This window comes from Ochotona princeps, chromosome 22 (genome assembly GCF_030435755.1).
Source record: "Ochotona princeps isolate mOchPri1 chromosome 22, mOchPri1.hap1, whole genome shotgun sequence".
Lineage (NCBI taxonomy): Eukaryota > Metazoa > Chordata > Mammalia > Lagomorpha > Ochotonidae > Ochotona > Ochotona princeps.
Genome location: NC_080853.1, coordinates 8,274,463 through 8,294,333, shown reverse-complemented (window position 1 = coordinate 8,294,333; position 19,871 = coordinate 8,274,463). Strand labels below are relative to the sequence as shown.

Sequence of the window (19,871 nt, the reverse complement as noted above, 5' to 3'; positions counted from 1 at the left end):
CATATATTATGCAACATACAAAATAGAACTTTAAATGAACGAGACAGAAAATAGAGCTAAATGTAACATTTTGTTCCTCCCTCCCAATGGAGGCTGCAGGAGTCATTGGTCTGACCCGTCCTGTTCATATCACCAGCATCAGCTTTAGTACTTATTACTAGAAAACTGGATTTTTACCACACATTTAAAAGTTAATATGTGGGCCCGGCGGCGTGGCGTGCCGGGATCCCATATGGGCACCGGTTCTAATCCCGGCAGCTCCACTTTCCATCCAGCTCCCTGCTTGTGGCCTGGGAAAGCAGTCAAGGATGGCCCAATGCTTTGGGACCCTGCACCCACGAGGTTCCTGGCTTCAGATCGGCCTAGCACTGGCCGTTGTGCTCACTTGGGGAGTGAATCATTGGACAGAAGATCTTCCTCTCTGTCTCTCCTCCTCTCTGTATATCTGACTTTGTAATAAAAAAAAAAGTTAATTTGTAACTATATGAGTTATATACACCTGCATTCTTTGTTAAACTCTACCTGAATAGAGATGTTCTGTTCTCTAGCTCCTTCCCCTAAATGGCCAGAATGACCAGGCCAAAGCCAGGAGCCAGGGACTCCATCCAGGTCTCCCACAAGAGTGGCAGAGGCCAAGTGCAGGAGCCATTTCCTGCTGCTTTCCCAGGCACTGTAGCATGGTGCTGGTTTGCAAGTGGGGCAACCAGTGCTTGAATCAGTGCTCATATGTGGGATGCCAGTGTCATGGGCTGTGGCTTAACCTACCATGCCACCATGCTGGGTCCTGTCAAAAACATTTTTAAAGCTCTGCTGAGGGCCCAGCATGGTAGCTTAGTGGCTAAAGTCCTTGCTTTGAATCCCATATGGGCAGTGGTTCTAATCCCGGTGGCCCCACTTCCCATCCAGCTACCTGCCTGTGGCCTGGGAAAGCAGTCGAGGATGGCTCAAAGCCTTGAGACCCTGCACCTGTGTGGGAGAAGGAAGAAGCTCCTGGCTCCTGGATTTGGATCAGCTCAGCTCCAGCTGTTACAGCCACTTGGGGAATGAATCAGAGAATGGAAGATCTTCCTCTCTGAATCTGACTTTCCAGTAAAAATAAATAATATCTTAAAAAAAGAAAAAGCTCTGTGCTCCACCAAGAAGGCTGGAGTCCCTTGAGCTACTGGCTCCAGAACCGGTTGCTTGTTTAAGTATGTGCTTTTCTCTTTTTTTGCCTTTTTCAAGACATAGTGTCCCGCGTGCAGATTTTGCTGCAGTTCACTTTCTGCACCTTGCAGTGTTGCTGACGTCAGCTGGCTTGCTCTAGCTGGTGTGCCACGGGTTGCGTTACTGCTGCTGTTCTCCTGGCCCTCCTGAGAGGCACGTACACTTGGGGTTCCGGTTCTTGTGAGCAGCCCCGTGCCAGCGTCCAGGCTGTGTGCCTTTGTTTTCTCCGGGTGAGAGGTGATTCTTCTGAGGCAAAACACAGAGCTAACCTGAGGAGAGTAGCTAGGCCAGTGAGGTAGAAGACTCTATTTATATCAAATTAATCACACCCCGTTGTTGGAGTGGTTTAGAACAGTGCAGACTTTAACTTCTTGCTAAATGTCTTGTTTTGCAACAGATGGCCTTTTTGCAGCTCCAGCAAGGCAGCGAAGCCTCGTGGAGGGTGTTGTGTTTTCTCATCTCTCTTGCCATGCCAGAACACCCCTAAACAGGCCTCCTTGCGTTGTGTGGTAGCAGGCCAGTTGCCCGCAGGCTCCCACCCCTGCCTACTCCCTCATTGCATCAGGAATGTCAAGCTGGGGCAGATGGGGATCGGACAGGGAGCCTGCGACTCCCACAGGTCCCTAAACGTTCCCTTCCAGATGTGTGGCTTTATTGTGTCTCCCCCCAATTTGTTTCCACACTCCCCAAGAATAAACTGAGATGTAGAGCCATGTGTGTCACTTGCTGTTTTATCTCCAGCACCCAGAACTGTGGTCCAAGGAAGGGTGGAAGGCCCACAGGACCCTGGAGCGCCTGTCTTCCTGACCCCTCTCACTGCACAGGAGGCTGGAAACCCTTTTCTCGTGGAAAGGCCATGTGCCCTCTGTGGACTCGACAGGAGAGAACACTTGCCAGCCCAGTGGTTCATCTCTTTCTTTGCTTTATAGCTTCAATATTAGAGCTTGCTTTTATTTTTCTTAAAGTGATTGCAAGGCAGAGAGACAGAGAGCTCCCATATGCTGGTTCACTCCCCAAATGTCCCAACCACCTAGAACTGGGCTGGGTCAAAGCCAGGAGGTCTCCCATGTGGATGACAGGGACCCAATTACTGCTACCTCCCAGCACCCACATTGGCAGGATACTGTTGTCAGGAGCCAGAGATGAGTATTGAACCCAGGCAGCCTGATGCGGGAGACCCACACCTGAGCCACCAGTCTTAGTGTCCCCAAGAGCTCGCTTTTCAGCATCCAGGTCTTGGCGGTTCATGAAGCATAGCACTCATCGCCCAGTGCTCAAGCCAACCCGAGGCCATCAGGAGTGAGAGGAAGCGGCTTGTGCGGCAGCAGTGAGAGGGCATCAGGAAGACACTGCACTTGGTCCTCACCCTTGTGGCCATCTGGAGGTCACAAGGCCTGACTTGAGCAGCAGGGTGTGCACAGGCCCTGCTCCTGCCCGCTGAGTCACTTGACCCAGCAGGGTCTTGGTCTGCTTTTCTCTCTGCTTGTTGAGTGGCAGTGCTTTTGCAGCTAATGATGGGGAGGAGCTGTTGAGAAACCATGGTGGCGGGCTTCCACAGAGTGGCTGAACAAAGGGGTCCTCTGGGTCTGGCCAGAGGGGAGAATGACACAGCCCAAAGCTTAGGAGTGTGAAGTCCAAGCCAGCATTTTTTTCTAAGTCATCACCAGCTCACTCATAGCAGAGTATGTGTCAGAATCCGCTTGGGCTTCGGTCTGCCTTCCCAGTTACCTGGAGAGTTGCAAGCAAAACCCTGGATCCTGGGCTCTACTCCAGCAGTTCTGCTTCAGCAGGTGCGGGTTGTGGCCCAGAAATCTGTAACTGTAATGAAATCTATCAGGCCAAGCCAGGCTTGGAAGACATCTTGACCTTTTATCACTCTTTCCACTCTGTGATTCTCCATGCTGAACCTCAGGTTGTAAGTGGGGTGGCACAGACAGCCCCTGTCCAAACTGAGGAGTAATCTGACAAGAACCCACGTGTTTCTCCAGCCATGTGGCTGACCGATACAGTTTGAAAGTCTAGTGTGGAATGCAGTTACCAGTTCCACTCGAATTTTTGGAATAGAAAATGCACTGATGTGACTCACATTGAACAAGAATGAAGAAGGGTGGGAGTTTGGCCCCATAGCTAAAGGCACCGGTTAGGAAACCAGCATCGCCTATTGGAGTGCCTGAGTTCAGTTCCTGGCTCCAGTCCCTAGTCTCAGCCGCTTACTGATGCGAACACTCAAGGAGGAAACAGGTGATTTTTGAGGGGTCCCTGCCCCCATGTGGAGGACCTGGTTCAGTTCCCAGTGCCCAGCTTCAGCTGGATTCAGGCTTGGTCTTTGCAGACATTCGGGGAGTAAATCAGCAGATGGGAATGTTTCTCTCTTCCTTTCTCTCTCTTGAATAGATTTGTTTTGTTTTACGTGTAGAAAATAGAATGAAGTAGCTTAGTCCTACCCTGCCCACACTGCTCCGTTCTCTTCTCAAACAAGACATGTTGTTAGTTTTCTCTGTATCTGAACATTTAAAAATTTATATATATAATTATATGTTTTTAATTAGCATAAGTGTTATTTTACTTTAAATTTTTGAGAGGTACACAGTGTTCCCATCCACTTCACCGAAGCCAGGACTTGGACCAGGCCAGAGCCAGAAGCCAGGAACCAAGTCCAAATCGCCCACATGGGTTGGTGGGAGGAACTCGATCAGCCAAGCCATTTCCACTCTGTCCCAGGATGTACACGAGCGAGAAATAGGAGTTAGGAGGTGGAGCCAAGGATTGAACCTAGGTACTGTGATGTGGGGTGTAGAATCTTAACCTGTGCCTTAACCACTAAGCCGGACGCTTGCCGCAGTTGACCTGTACTTGAAGTACAAGTGTACTTCAGTGATTTTTGATTCTGTTGATGGAGTTGTACAGCCATTACCTCAATCTAACTTTGAAATATATTTTAATGACCTTAGAATGAAGCACTGAACACGTAACCTGTCCCTTTCGCTGTCCCTCTAGCTACCCTCCCCTGAGCTCTAGACAATCCCCGATCACTTTGTTTTGTAATATGTGTGGTTTTCCTTCGTGCTTCTGCACGACTAGCTGTAAACTGGCTGTATTCTGCACCCTGCTTTTCTCATCCGACATTGCATTACCGTCACAGGGAGTGTTAGCCATCAGCAGGCAGGAAGGAAGGTGTGCCCACACAGACTGGCTGTGTCCGCCTGGCTCCTGGGAGCCGGGGCAGCTGCAGGAAACGGAAGTTCATGACCATGCTGACTGCTTTTCTTCGGCTGCTGTGGGCGGCCTCAATGCCGGCCAGGCAGAACCGTCTCTCATCTGTGTTCTTTCTGTGTTTAGAAACTCATCGCGTACGGGCACATCACGGGCAATGCCCCCGACAGCGGTGCCCCGGGAAAGCGGCTCATCGACAGGATTGTGGAGACCATTTGCAATTGTTTCCAGGGCCCTCAGACTGATGAAGGGGTTCAGTTGCAAATAATTAAGGTATTTCTATTTGTTTTCCTGGCTTGGCTTTTCAGTCAGAAAGCTGCAGCTTTCCAGCTTACCATGTGTTCAGGCTCCAGGTGATGCTGGGCTGGAGCAGAACAAGTTAAGCATCACTTAGATCTTTGGTTAAACATCAGAATGTATTAACGTAGACAGAGACAAGAAGAGCAGAACCAGGTGTGTTTATAAAGTCAATGATTCTGCTAATAGCGATGCAAGTCACTTGTGAATTAAATGGGCTTGAAATCCTCTGTTTTGGTTTTTTTTTTTTTTCTCCCTTGAAATGTTGGGTTCTCAACCTGTTGCTTGTCAGGAGGTCTTCACTCCCCTGCTGCAGCCTGAGAACGGCTTGTCAGCGAGCAGCATCAGAACAGCTGTGGCCAAGTTCTGAGTATGTTGGCTTTATGAAGGATGGCTGTGTGTGTTAGCCACACCTTTCTTTTTTCTTGGCTAAAATTTTTTAATTATTTCATCTGAGAGAGAGAGAGAGAGAGATAGATACAGATGAGCAGACCTTTCACTCCCTGGGTGCTGTCAGCAGAGGGGCCAGGGAACCCCAGCCGGGTCTCCCACGCAAGGAGCAGGGAGCGCCGTCCTTGAGCCTTCACCTCCCAGAGTGCGCATCAGCAGGAAGCTGGATGTGAAGCAGAGGGGCCACATCGCTGACCGGCACGGGTAGCATAATGTACTGTGCCACAAGTCCTGCCCCGTGAATTGCCAAACGCCTGCCCTGGCTGCAGCTTTCCTGAAACGCCACCTCCCGCCAGGCGCTGCACCTGTGAACCCCAGGCACCGTGTGACTGCCAGGGGAGCTCAGGGTACAGCACATGTTGTCCCTAGAGAAGCGTCTTTTCCTTCCAGGGTTTTCAGTCCATAGTAAGATTCATATGTTGGACTTTTAACAAAACAAGCCAATAGAAAGCCCATTTCAACAACCGATTTCTAACGATCTGGGTTTTGTGGAGTTAGTAATTGTTTTTAAACACGCAGCACTGGGAAGCTGGCTGTTGGTAGCAGTCACCCAGTTTAGTGTATAGGACAAAATCAAACCCTCCAGAAGTTTCTTCAGGGGAGGGCAGAAGGGGGATGGGTGTTGGAGGAGCTGAAGGTTTCTGGTTTCTGTTTTAGGCCCTGCTGACGGCAGTGACTTCTCCGCACATTGAAATTCATGAGGGTACCATCCTGCAAACAGTGCGGACATGCTACAATATCTACCTGGCCAGTAAAAACCTCATCAATCAAACCACCGCCAAGGCCACCCTCACCCAGATGCTAAACGTCATCTTCACCCGCATGGAAAACCAAGTGGTGAGTAACAGGTGACAGCAGCTGGAGCCACTGGGGCGGGGCACCCTGGCAGCCCTGAGTTGTTGTGCGTGGCATCGGAGCTGCTAAAGATCTGGCACTTCAGCGTTTTCCCTGCTTCCTGTGAATATTCGCTCCTGTGCTTTGGTCATGTTTTAAAACCAGAGAGCATCGGGCATGGGTTTTATCATTTGTATTGGAGTTCTCTTGAGTTTCCTGTTTTAAAATTTTATGCTTTTGATTGAGTTTTTTAGGCAGTAGGCTGGCATGTTTTTCTTCCTCACCAAAATCCTGGGATTGTTTTAAATTAAATGACTTCCTTGTTGCGTTTTAGTTGCAAGAGGCCAGAGAATTGGAAAAACCAGTCCAGTCGAAGCCCCAGTCCCCCGTGATCCAGGCCGCAGCAGTGTCCCCCAAGTTCAGTCGCTGGAAACAGAGTCAGGCACAAAGCAAACCGACCACTCCAGAAAAGGCAGATCTAACCAACGGGGAACACGTCGGGGATGGTTCTGGGAGAGTGAGTGCCGAAAACGGAGACCCACACAGAGACAGAGGCGTGTCGCTCTCAGGTATGGTAGTGCGTGGTGAGAGCCGTCGTCCTGTGGCCCAGGGACCAACGAATGAGGTGTTGGGTCACTTCCGACGGGGACTGCTGGTGACAGCTCTTCTGTTCCTGGCCTTCCTGTCCGCTATCTTAAGGGACACAGCCAGCAAGGCATAACGTGGCACACTGGTGTCTGCTGTGGCCTGTGGCCACTGCTCCCTCATGGTGGCCTCAGTGCTGGGGCCTCCGTTTTGGGGATTCAACTTCGGTGACATCATCCCGTGTCTGTCTGATCTGTGCGCAGGAGCACAGGGGCTCACTTGTACTGCTTCTTCGGGATCTCTACCTTGTCTAGTGCCTGGCAGCTGGAGCCACTGAGACCCTGGGAGGAATCAGAAGGCGGGTGGGTGGATAGTTGGCAGAGGGCAGGCGCTTTTGTGTTCTTCTGGAAGCCAAGTTCTTTACTTGTTTGGGTTTGCTTGTGTTAAAGGAAAGAATGTCCCACACCTGATTGTAGTTTTGAAGTAAAAGGAGATTGCCTGAGATTGTGGATGTTTTGGTTCAGATAATTTCTGAATGCTTGCCTCTCTTCCTGAGGAGTTCCTATGAAGCAGAATCAAAATTCTTTTTTTTTTCCAGAAACTTGCAGATTACTTTCTTCTAATATATATATGAAAGAAAAGGGAGAGTGGTTTATTACTTATTTGAAAGGCAGAGTCAGAGGGAGAAATTATCAGTGTGTTAGAGTAGCTTTCCACTCAAGCCTGTTGTCCTGCACTGACCTGCTCTCCTCTCATACTGACCCTGTTCGTGCTGGGTTCCCTGCTCGAGTACATGCACGTGAGCAGCTTTTACTGTTTAATTTATCAGAGTGCTCGGCATGCATTGAAACAGGCCACGCATAGTTACTGGAGTGCTGTCCTGTTTCCGTCTGCTCAGAGCCGTGTGTGTCTCAGACAGGAACGGGTGGACGTGTGCTGACATCCCTGCGTCACCTATGTCTCAGGGTGAACAGCACGTGGACGTGGGTGGTCGTGTGCTCACCCCTGCTGTCCGTGTCTACAGGAAGAGGCCCGGACACCTCCGGCCACCCTGCACAACTGTCATCACCTTTGCCTTTCTGTTTTTGTGTGCTTGCTTGCTTTTACCTGGGAGGTTCTTTATTCCAGAGGGATAGGGATGGGAGCAGAGGGGGAGAGAGAGAGAAGGGGAATGTCTCCTGCCATGGGAGCAGGAGGGAGCTAAAAGGGGAAGGGAACAAGAAGAAGGAAGTTTGGGGGGAAACCGGGCCGGAAGCCGCAGCACGTGCATGGGGAGAGAGAAGAAAAGTCCATCTTTGCCTTTGTAACCCTCCAGGGCAAGAGCCACGTTTTTACCATAACACTCATTGAGCTGTGGGCAGCCAGTCAACATTAATTTTTAAGCGCATGGTCGTGAGCAAAGCTGTGCAGGCAGGAAAGTAGCTCCCTCTGGACTGCCTGAAAGTGTTTTGGCCCTAGCCCACTTTCTGCAGAGCAGCCAGGGTGACCTTTGCAAAGTCTGAATTCTGTCGCGCTCCTCCCCAACTCGGATGCTTTGGTGATTGTGCATCCCACCCATGCCCACTCGGCCCCCTGCTTCCACGCACTGTTGGGACAGGGTCCCCGTCCACCCTGCCACCTGCTTCTTGCACCCCCCTGTTTGCTGCACGATGCACAGGCATTTCTGGCTCCCAGAAGTGCCCTGCTGGTTGTGGCCTCAGTGCCATTGTGCTCACTGTCTCTTCTCCTGCCTCTTCCCCCATCTTCACAGCTCTCAGTTTACACTGAGTAAGACTTCCCTGATGCCCCCTGATGACCTGGTAATTCTCATGTTTGTCTTCCTTTGTTCCCCCCTCTTTTTTTTTTTTTTAAGATTTGTTTATTTATGGGTGTCAGCACAGTGGCTCAATTAGCTAATCCACCTGCAAATGCTGCATCTCATGTGGGTGCTGGTTTGTGTCCCAGGTGTTTCACTTCCCATCTGGCTCCCTTCTTATGGTCTGGGAAAGCAGCAGAGGACGACCCAGAGCTGTGGGACCCTGTACCTGAGTGGGAGGCCCAAAAGAGGTTCCTGGATAGGATCAGCTCAGCTCTGACCATTGCGGCCACTTGGGGATTGAAACAGTGGATAGAAGATCCTTCTCTCTCTGTCTCTGCTTCTCTCTGTAGATCTACCTTTCCAATAAAAATAAAAAATATATATGTAATTTATATATATGTATAGTTTATTTATTTGAAAGGAAGAATTACATTGGAAGAAGGACAGACCCACAAATAATCACAGCAGCTGGGGCAGGGCTATGCCATGCCATGCCATGCCAGGAGCCAGGAGCTTCATTCCTGTGTCACTCCTAGTGGCAGAAGCCTAAGTTCTTGGGCCATCTCTCACTGGTTTTTTCCAGGCCATTAGCAAGTAGCTGGATCAAACGTGGACATGAACTGTCATGCACATGAAGTACTAGCATTGCGGTAACACCTAACTCGCTGCACCTCACCACTGTCTCCTGTCGCTTATCAGTGCCCCAAATTATGGAAGTACAGTCCTGGCCTAGCCCTGAGCCTTTAGTTCCCCTGTGTGCTCAGCACCTAGAAATGCACTTCCAGTAAACAGCGCAGTTCTTGAATAAATAGGGGAAAAAACATGATTTCTAAGTACCATTTTGCAGAAGCAATAAGTTGAAGTTCCACTGTAATGAAAAGAAAATGATTGCTAGTATATTGCTGTGAATTTTTATTTTATTTTATGTATTTTATTTTATGTATGTATTTTCTTTGGAAGTCAGAGTGACAGAGAGAAAAGGCCAGAGACAAACATCTTTTATCCATTGGTTCACTGCCCAAATGACTGTGATGGCCAGAGCTGGGCCAGTCTGAAGTTGGAAGCCAAGAACATTTGAAGGTCTCCCCTGGGGGTGCAAGGGTCCAAGGACTAGAACCATCCTCCACTGGCTTCCCAGACCACAAGCAGGGTGCTAGATCAGAAGTGGAGCAGCCAGAACTCGAACTAGCACCCACATGGGATGCTGGCACTGCAGACAGGATTAGCAGAATATGCCACCCTGCAAGCCCCTATGGTGAATTTTATTGCCAGTATTTGGTGCATCTCTGGAGACTCCTCCCCGACCCTGCAAGAATCCAGCTGCAGACTTGCAAATAGTGGATCTGAAGGGTTGCCATCACATGTAGAGCAGAGTGAACGGGCCAAGTGTCTAATGGTTTTGTCCCCTGTTGGAGTGCTTGGGTTCCTTACCCATCTCTGGCTTCCAAGGCCAGCTTTCTGTTCACGTGGACCCTAGGAAGGCAGCAGTGATGGCTGCGTAGTCGGTTAAGACCTGCAATGAGTCCCTGACTCCTGGCTCTCATTGGTCTCTGCCCCAGCTGTTGTGGGCATTTGGAGAGCGACCTGGCAGGTGGAAGCTCTCTCTGTCCCTCAAATATGTAAATAAAAACTGGAATAAAGAAGGTCAGACAGCTGCCAGTTCTCAGCATTTGGCTCTGGAGAAGGAATGTGTCCTTTAGAAGAGGGAGTGAGCTGCCCTCTGGAAGCCCAAGAGGAAGAGCAGCCCAAGAGGCAGGTGAAGGGGGCAGTTGGGAGGTGCTGCAGCACAGCTGTGGCTCACACAGCCCTCTGCTCCGGCTGGGCCAGGTGCGTGCTCCCGCCTGCTGACTCAGCACTCATATCTGTTTTCCTGTTTAATTAACAAGGAACCTCCCACAGCTTCCCCTTGTAATTTGTGTCAGTGGGGAGAATTTCTTTCCCTTTAGCAGTTTCTCATCCCAGTTTGATGAACTCACAGTCACTGACAGTCTTAGCAAGGCTGTGTGAAGAAGTGGATAGGATCGCTCCTTGTGAACCAAGGCAGGCAGACGTTTGAGCCTCAGGCATCCTGGCTCGTATCACCTTTGGGCTCAGCCAACCAGCCATTCCTAGGGGACCCCACACTTTATCCATTTGCACTCCCCTGGTTTCCCTGCCTTTTTCCAATCCCACTCACCCTTTTTTTTTTAGCTTACCTTGAGCTCTAGTTCCCAGCCCACACGTTCTTCCATTCCGGAGGTATAGTTCTGCAGCAGTCAGCAGAGAGTTCTAGGACGTTTCATCACCTCCACTGGGTCTCTGCTCCTTTGAGCAGTTACTGCCTCATTTTCTTATTGGAAAGGTAGACTTACAGAGAAAAAGATCCTCCACCTGCTGCTTCACTCTCCAAGTGGCCGCAAAGGCCAGGGCTGAGCTGATCCGAAGCCAGGAGCCAGAAGCTTCTTCCATCTCCCATGTGGGTACAGGATCCCAAGGCTTTGGGCCATCCTCTGCTGTTTTCCCAGGCCACGAGCAGGGAGCTGGGTGGGAAGTGGGGCAGCCGGAACTTAGACCAGCGCCCGCATGGGCTCCTCGGCATGCAAGGCAGAAATTAGCCACCCGGCCATCGCACTGGACCCAGCTGTTAGCGTTTTTATGTTCCTGCAGGTAATATACAGAATTGTCTGATTACGCAGTTCTTAGCACACCTTTGCGTTTTGCTTTCCATTCTTGAAAAGGAAAACACCCACTCTTTTAAATACAGTAAACAGAATTATCTTCTCTCAGCCCCTTCAGAAGTTTTGATCGGACAGCCTAGATTCAGATTCATGGCAACTTGCAGTAGCTTTGTGATGCTAAGATGTTTAGCGAGATGGAGAGTCAGTTTCCTCTTATGTAAAAGGGATGTACAACTGGTACTTGAAGGTTTGAATGTATGAGTTATTATTTAGATTTCAACTAAAACTATGTTGACTCAAAAACAGGACGTATTTCAGAGAGTAATCAGATGTGCGTGTGATAGGAGGGTGTGGTAGGCTGAGCTGAGCCTGGCTGTTTTTCGTGTGAGTCCCAAATCTGCTTCAGAAGTTTCATTATTTTTGTTTTGTTTTGTTTTTAACAGAGGAAGGAGAAGTTTCAGATGGACACTTGATAAAAATAACCGAGTGCACTGTTGCTCCTTCTGACTGACTTCTGGCAGTCTGGGCGGGAGCAGAACCCCAGCGGCTCTTGAGCGCTTTGGTTTGCAGCGTTCTGCTTAGCTGCACGATGGGGACTGGGAGTCGCCTGCTGTGTCTCCTGTCAGAGGGCCCTGTGTGCTCATGGCTGGAACATGTCCCAAAAAACCTTGCTCTCTGGTTTTTCCCTTTAGTGCTCTTCTGTGTGAATGAGTGCCCCGACTCACTGGACACACTCAGACCTGTTCCTAGGAAACAAGGCGTGTCACACTTCATTGTCATCATCTGTTAGCCCCTGCTGCTCCAGTCTCCCTCCCCTCATGATGACTTCCCTGGCCCTGTGGCACTTAATGAGATTTGCTCACTTACTGTTCCCGGGATTAAGATAAAGATCTGTCTTGTGGACAGCAATATGCTCCAGATCCCGCCCAGTGCCAGGCAGGCGCTGGGTTTGCTGATTGAATTATGCGTGATTGCTTGTTGCTGAGTCTTCTGCCCCATCTCCCGTGGTCCCTGCCTCCCTGCTGTGGACAGGGACCTGGGAAGGCCTGGCCTCCAACTCCAATTTTCCAAGCTATTCTTGGTGTGTGACTTCATCCCCAGGGTTGGCCTTGGTGCAGAATGCTGCCATTTTGATCCAGGAGGGAAGAAGGGAGAGGGAAGGCCCCAGAGCAGTGCTGGAGGCTGTAACCACACCCCTGAACCCTCCCTTACCCAAGGACGGCTAGGATTTGATCATATGACCCCTCTTTCTGCAAGGAAAGCTGTGAAATGCAGGCACATTCCCTGCCAACCTGACATCATGGATCTGTGAGGAGGGCAGAAGGCTGTTAGGGAGGGCTCTGGGACAGCAGGGACATTTCCTGTCCGAGCCTGCTCAAGGTGACCATCTTACTTTTCCTGGAGACAGAATCTGTGGAAGCGGTGGGGTCTGGGGGCTCCGCAGCAGGTCTCATGCTTGCTGAGCTTGCTCTGCTTGCTCCATTCAAGTGCTTGGGTTGATTTGGATGTCATTTTCACAGGCTGCATAAAAGTTTGACACAACAGATTTGTTAGTGGTCATTGCTGTAGTCAGCAAAAGCAGTTGTCCAGCATGGGGGGAGGGGCAAATCCTGCTGCTGCTTCCCCATGGGGATTCTTTGGGACCCAGCAGCTCCCTCTGCAGAACATTCTGTGAGAATTAGGGCTTCCTGGCCCATCGTACTGTTGGTTTTTTTTTAGAACATTCTGGTTTTTGCCAGGCTCTATTGCTGTTGCAGCTTGGGTCCTGAGAACCTGCTAAACAGAGTGAGGAACATGCTGCTTGTAGCACAAACCAGAGCTCCTACGGCTCCTCAAAGCAAAAACTACAGCGAGGACAGCGGAACCCTTGCTGAATGGAGATTTTTCTTTTTCTCAGGACCGAAAGATAGTGACGACTTTCGCTGACATTGCTTTTAGTGTGGCTGGTTGAGAAGGTTCATGATTGACTCGATCTGCAGGACTGGGCATATGACGGAGGAAGCTTCTCTCCTAAGGCCCTCACAGAGCCTTCCCATAGGCACCCACTGCACCACAGCCCCACAAACCTCAAATGTGAGCACTCACTATTTCCAGGCACTGACTTAAACGCATCGTGTGTCAGAGAGGACTTCAGAAAGTTGTGGCAGATGACATTAAAAGCCATGTTTGTTTTGGGGACAGCATTGTAATATAAGGGGTAAAGCTGCCGCCTGCAATACCAGCACCCCATTTGAGATCCTGTTTGTGCCCTGGCTGTCTCCTATTTCAAGTTCAGCTCCTTGCCAATGACCCAGGAAATACAACAGAAGATGGATCAAATGCTTGGACCCCTGCCACCCATATGGGAGATCCAAATGATGAAACTCCTGGCTTCACTCTGGCCCAGGGCAAGCCACTAAGGCCATCTGGGGAGTGATCCAACCAACGGGAGAACTTTCTATGTGTTTCTTCCCCTTCTGTCTGTAACTTTTAACTTTCAAAGTATATAAATAAATTTATTTCTTCAGTTGAACGAGTTATAGAGACAGAGGGAGAGACAGAAAGGGAGAAATATTCTATCAGTTGGTTCACTCCCTAGATGCCCGAAGTGGCCATGGCTGAGCTGATCTGAAGGCAGGAGCTCCATCCGGGTCTCCTATTTGGGTGCAGGGGCCCAAGCACATGGATCATTCTCCCTGCTGGTTTCTCAGGTCATTAAGCAAGGAGCTGGATTGAAAAGTGGAGCGCCGGGCACAGTGCAGTAGCCTAGTAGCTAAAACCCTTGCCTTCAACGTGCCGGGATCCCATATGGGTGCCAGTTTGTGTCCCAGCAGCCCCATTCCCCCATCCAGCTCCCTGCTTATGGCTTGGGAAAGCAGCCGAGGATGGCTCCTGGCTTCAGATCAGCTCAGCTCCAGCTGTTGTGGCCACTTGGGAGTGAATCATTGGATGGAAGATCTTCCTCTCTGTCTCTCCTCCTCTCTATATATCTGACTTTCCATATAAATCTTTCAAGAAAAGTGGAGCACATGAACTAATGTTCTTTTTAAATGCCAGTTTTGCAGGTGGGTGCTTTATGTGCTGTACCACCCCCCCCCCATGTTCTGTTTTTATTCACTTGAAAAGCAGAGTGAGACGACTGATCTATCTTCCGTCCACTGATTCACTCCGCAGTGACTGCAGCCTGGGTGCAGAGCTCTGTCTGAGTTTCCCATGTGGGTGTCGGGGGCCCAGGTGCTCAGGCCATCCTCTGCCACTTTCCCAAGCGCATTAGCAGGGAGCTGGATCAGAAGCAGAGCAGCTGGGAACCGCAGCCATGTTCAGACATGGGATGCTGGTATTGTAAGCAGCACTTAACCTGTTCTGCTACAGCACAGACCCTTCTCATGTTCTTAAATCATCTACCAATGTCTCCCACTTTTCCTATTCCTGGCATTTTATTTTCTTTATTCTTTAATTTATTTATCTGAGAGGCAAAGAGAAAGAGCTCCTGTTTTCTGGTTCATTCCCTTAATGTCATTAGTGGCTGGAGCTGAGCCAGAGCCAAGAGCCAGGAATGCGAGCCAGGCCTCCCACGTGGGTGGCAGGAATTCCATTGCCTTAGCCATCACCATTGCCTCCCTGGGTCTGTGTTGGTGAAAAGCTCCCCCCCCCCACCCGTGAGCGCAGGGACTCAAACCAGGCCCTGGCGTGTGGTGTGTAGGTGTCTTACCTGCTCGACCAAGCACCCACTGTGGACATGTTACTTTCTTATTCACTACAGAAGAACAGTGCCAGTCCAGTGTGGTGGTGACTAAGGGTTGGTTGCCCTGGAAGAGAGACCCTCAGTTGGGCATGGTGAGGCAGCAGGGTATCCACGGGTGCTCCGGATGCTGGCTGACGAAGACCGCTGCTGGCGTGGCCAGGGTTACCGCGTGGTTGAATTCTGTAGCCAGAAGCTAGCTCTGGCTTCTTTGTTCTTCCTTTCTTCCTCCATCTCTGCTTCCCTTCCTCCCTCCCTCCCTCTCTCTATTTCTCTCTCTCTCATTTCTTTTTTCCTTCCTCCCTCCCTCCCTCTCTCTATTTCTCTCTCTCTCATTTCTTTTTTCCTTCCTCCCTCCCTCCCTTCCGTCTTTCTTTTTAGTTTCTGAGTATATAAATGTTGATAGCTAGTTCAGAAGTCTTAAAGAGTAAGTACAGGAAAATGATACATTCTGTAGGCCAGGTGACAGTCACCTGTCAGTCGCTACTTGTCAGCTTCTGGGTTCGCTATGAGCTAATAGCATCTTGGGAAAAAATGAGTGGATGTTTCCTGTGTTTGAATGTAAAGAAGCCAAGTTGTCAGGTCCTGTGGAATGGACACTATGGATTGGAAACTCACCAAATTTTTGTAACTCGTAGCATCAGAGAATGTTGAAACAGGATAGGAATTCTTGGAAATATTTGGTCAGATGTTTGCCAGATCAGATGAGATGATTTTAGGTGATTCATAGGTGAACAGTTTTGATCTTAATCTTGACACATTTATTTTAAGATACATTCAGGAAATATAATTAGAACATGCAGAACTGTTTTGCAGATTTAGTTGCTTACGATGAGTTAGCTTGAAGGCACTGTGCAGTGTACGTACTAACGCAGATGGTAAGTGGTGCATTTGAACTGCACGGATAGTGAAGGTGATAGGGCAGTGACGTAGCAGATCCAGCTCATTGGTTTTGGGTGTAGAAACCAGTGAAAAGATTGTGCCTGTGGTCAGGGTGCTTTGCATTTTCCATTTTGCCCTTTATAAGAAAAACACAGGATATCATGGTCCCACCTGCAAATGTACTTACCCATGGGGATTCTTGGGACATGTCCTGTGCTCACTGGAAACACTCGGCGCCCAGGAGCTCGCCGACCAAGTGTAGTAGAACTGTCCCGGTGAACGTCCTCCTCAAGGCAGAATTAAAGGATCATGTGACTTAAACTAAGGTGATGGTCCTTTTGGTCAGTATGACGTCTCACGTTTACTTCCAAGAGTCTAATTGAGAGCTGCTTATAACTCTTTGCAAGAACTGGTACTCTTTTTTTTTATTATTTCATTTTTTTAAGTGTATGTATTTATTTGGAAGGCAGAGTTATAGAGAGAGAGGGAGAGACTGGGAGATCTTCCATCTACAGGTTCACTCCCCAGATGGCCACAACGGCCAGAATTAGACCAGTCCAAAGCCAGGAACCAGGAGTGTGGATGCAGAGGCCGAAACTCTTGGGCCATCCTCCTCTGCCTCCCAGGCAGAAGTGGAGCAGGTGGGACTCAAACCCATAGAGGATGCTGGCACTGCAACTGCAGGTGGTGGCTTTACACAGTATTTCATAACTCCAGCTCAGCCCCCCACCCCCTTTTTTTCTTAAGAATGGATTTATGTATGTATTTGTAAGGCAGAGTTGTAGAGAGATCCTTATCTGCTGATTCTCCCCAGATGGCTGCAAAGCTGGGACTGGACAAGCCTGAAACCAGGAACCTCACCACATGGGTGACAGGGGCCCAGTTACTTGGGCCTTCCTTCGTTACTTTTCTAGGACTTGAACAAGGAGCTGTATCAGAAGTGAAGCTGCCAGAACACAAACTTGTACCCATATCGAATGCCAGCATTGTGGTTAGTGGCTTAACCCACTACCACAATACCGGCAACCCCTCCCAAAACCTGAGTCCCCCGAAATAATAAATGACAGGTGTTTAACCTCTTCCACTTCACCAGTTAACGCTTTACAGAGGAATCTCCTCGACCATGTAGCAAACCCTCACATTTCTCCTGAGGCATCCTGGGCTGGGTTCGGGGCTCTCACTGCGGGGAATGAGGCAGCAGAAAGCTTGTTGCATGCCAGGGCGCCATGGTATCCAGGGTACAGGCACCAGAGAAGGATCCACCATCCCTTGGCACTAACAGGCACAGCTGGAGGATATCCAGCTCCTTCCCCCAAGTCAGAAGCTGTGGGGAGTTCCTGGGCCAAGCGTCTGGGCTCGAGAGGTGGCAGGGCCATGCCCAAGGCCTTTTGCAGGCCCCCAAGCAGACCTGGACAGTCCAGCAGGTGCTGTGTGAGACTTTTCAGGTTTCTGGGGGTGTCGTCTGCCGCACCATGGGGTTTGTAGCCTCTGCCCTCGGAAGCAGGACTTCAGAGGAACACTGTTGTAATCTTCTTCCTTTCCTTTGTCTTCGCTGGGAACGTCCCGGTGTGTCCTTGTACTTGGCTGTGCGTGGTATAGGCCTGGAGGACGGAGCCCAGGAGGTGGTGAAGGACATCCTAGAAGACGTAGTCGCTTCGGCTGTGAAAGGTAAGAGGCAAGGATAGCCTAGCCCTCCCGCCCGATGCCCCAAGGGAGTTGTCAACCAAATGCATTGATCCCAGAGACTTTGAAGAGCCACATAATAAATGCCACTTAGAGTTTCATTGTTCTGTTAGTGAACAAATGCACTTTCCTTTATTAAATGATGAACACTATAATTCTTTTTATTTTTTTTTAATTAAATTTATTCATTAATTACATTGTGTTGTAATTACATAGAATCTGGGATTCTCCCCCCACCCTCCCCCCATCGTGGGTTCCTCCACCTTGTTGCATAACCATAGTTCAAGTTCAGTTGAAATTCCCTCTTTGCAAGTATATGCCAAGCACAGAGTCCAACATCTTATAGTCCAGTCAAGTCCAACTACTTATTGGGTAGACCCTCTCTGGTCTGAGGCCAGAGTCAGCAGAGTATCATCCCGGTCAAATAAAAGCACTAACATACCATCTGCAACAATTAACATCGTTATGGAATTAATTGACATGGTATTGAGCAGTCAACATGTTAAAAATAAATGCGATTTCTTAACCACTTTCTGTGACCCCCCATTCACAGTTCAATTTTAGTTTATATACTACATATGACATAATATCCATAACATAACATGTTATGCTTAACATCATATCATCTTAAATTAAGGCAAACATGTGGTATCTAACCTTTTGGGATTGGTTCATTTCCCTTAGCATTATGGTTTCCAGTTTGGCCCATTTGGCCACAAAGAACTGCATTTTGTTTTTTTTTAATAGCTGAGTAGTATTCCATGGAGTAGATAAACCATAGCTTTCTTATCCAATCCTCTGTTGATGGGCATTTTGGTTGTTTCCATGTTTTTGCAATTACTGATTGTGCTGCTATGAACATAGGAGTGCATGTTGGTTTCTCGTAAAACAAGTTTTTTGGATATATTCCTAGGAGTGCTATAGCTGGGTCATATGGTATGTTGATTTTGAGTTGTTTGAATATTCTCCATACTGATTTCCATAGAGGCTGTACCAATCTGCAGCCCCACCAGCAGTGGAGTAGGGTTCCTTTTTCCCCGCAACCTCGCCAGCAAGTGTTGTTGGTGTTTTTCATGTGGGCCAGTCTTACTGGCGTTAGGTGGTACCTCATTGATGTTTTAATTTGGATTTCCCTTATTGCCAGGGAGCTTGAGCATTTTTTCATATGTTTATTTGCCATTTGGGATTGTTCCTTTGTGAAATGTCTGCCCATTTCCCGTGCCCATTTCTTGAGTGGCTTGTTTATTTTGGTGTTTTGGCTGTTTTGTAATTCTTTGTATACTCTGGAGGTTAGCCCTCTATCACCTATGCAGTGTGCGAAGATCTTCTCCCATTCTGTGGGCTGTTTTTTTACTTTGTTGATTGTTTCCTTTGCTGTGCAGAAGCTTCGTAGTTTGATGAGGTCCCATTTGTTTATTCTGGTCTCGATTTCTACTGCTTTTGGTGTCCTTCTTAGGAAGTAGGGACCTACCCCTAGATCTTGCAGAGTATTTCCAACATTTTCTTCCAAAAGTTTGAAGGTTTCTGGATGCAGGTGTAGATCTTTTATCCATTTAGATTTGATCTTAGTATATGGTGAGACTATAATTCTTTTTAGAATTCTTTCCTAGCTGGCCAGGAAGCCCAGGTCTACATTTTTCTTTGTAATTAATGTTTTTTGTCATAAGTTGTTCTTCTTTAATTCCAGTAATAACGACTGTGTAAAAAAAGTTTTGTGCTTCAGATGTTCAGTGACTTCTAATCATTTTCAGTTGAAGCTGTCCAGGGTGGGCGGGGCTGCTGCAGTGTACTGTTTTAGGGGCGCTTTGGCTTGGGTGGTAGTAAGAATGAAGTCCCTGGGGTGGGTTGTGCATGCTGTGGCCCCAGCAGTGCACTGTGGTTAAGAAGCAAGCATCCCAATAGCCAGTTCTTTCTCCCTATTGGGTCAGTCCTGGGGCAGTAATGGCAGCAGGTGGACGGTCGGGTGAGCCCTTAGGGGCTCAGGCAGCCACCAGGGCACGGGCCAACTGGGTGATGACTTCTGTGCTTGTGTTTTCAGAAGCAGCGGAAAAGCATGGTGTGACAGAACCCGAGAGGGGCTTGGGAGCCCTGGAAGGCCAGGACAGTGGCGGTCCCCCTGGGGTTGATGAGAACTCACAGACCAACGGCATCGCAGACGACAGGCAGTCCCTGTCATCAGCAGATAACCTGGTATGTTGGCGACTGTCCTCACTCACGTCCGTCGTAACCTTGAGGGCTGCATGATTAATCCCTGTCAGGAGAAGTGAGAAAGAGACATCTCCTGGTCAGTGTTCAGTTGGCGTCATCCTGGGCTATTCACTTCTTGGAATGTGTTCAGTTTGACTGGTGTTACATTGTGATTAAATCCTGTTTACCCAGAATTTTTAAAAATTTGAATTTCTGTCCATTTCCTTCTTTCAGAATAACATGCAGTCATTATGAGAAAACAGAAAAATCTAGAACAGGCTTTCCTCTCTAGTTGGAAAGTCAGTATATGAGGAAAAAGTTGTTCTGAGTCTCATAACCCAGAACTCACCCCTGGTGA

The 19,871-nt window shown here is 48.9% G+C and overlaps 1 protein-coding gene across 1 annotated transcript in view; it reads left to right on the top strand.

Moving 5' to 3' along the window:
* Window positions 1–19,871, top strand: part of ARFGEF2 (ADP ribosylation factor guanine nucleotide exchange factor 2) — a 93,915-nt gene that overhangs the window by 18,736 nt on the left and 55,308 nt on the right. The window contains exons 4-8 of the mRNA XM_058679333.1: window positions 4,546–4,692; window positions 5,824–6,003; window positions 6,335–6,569; window positions 17,243–17,311; window positions 19,365–19,516. Coding sequence (XP_058535316.1) covers window positions 4,546–4,692; window positions 5,824–6,003; window positions 6,335–6,569; window positions 17,243–17,311; window positions 19,365–19,516 — 783 coding nt within the window. The remainder of the gene's footprint in view (window positions 1–4,545; window positions 4,693–5,823; window positions 6,004–6,334; window positions 6,570–17,242; window positions 17,312–19,364; window positions 19,517–19,871) is intronic.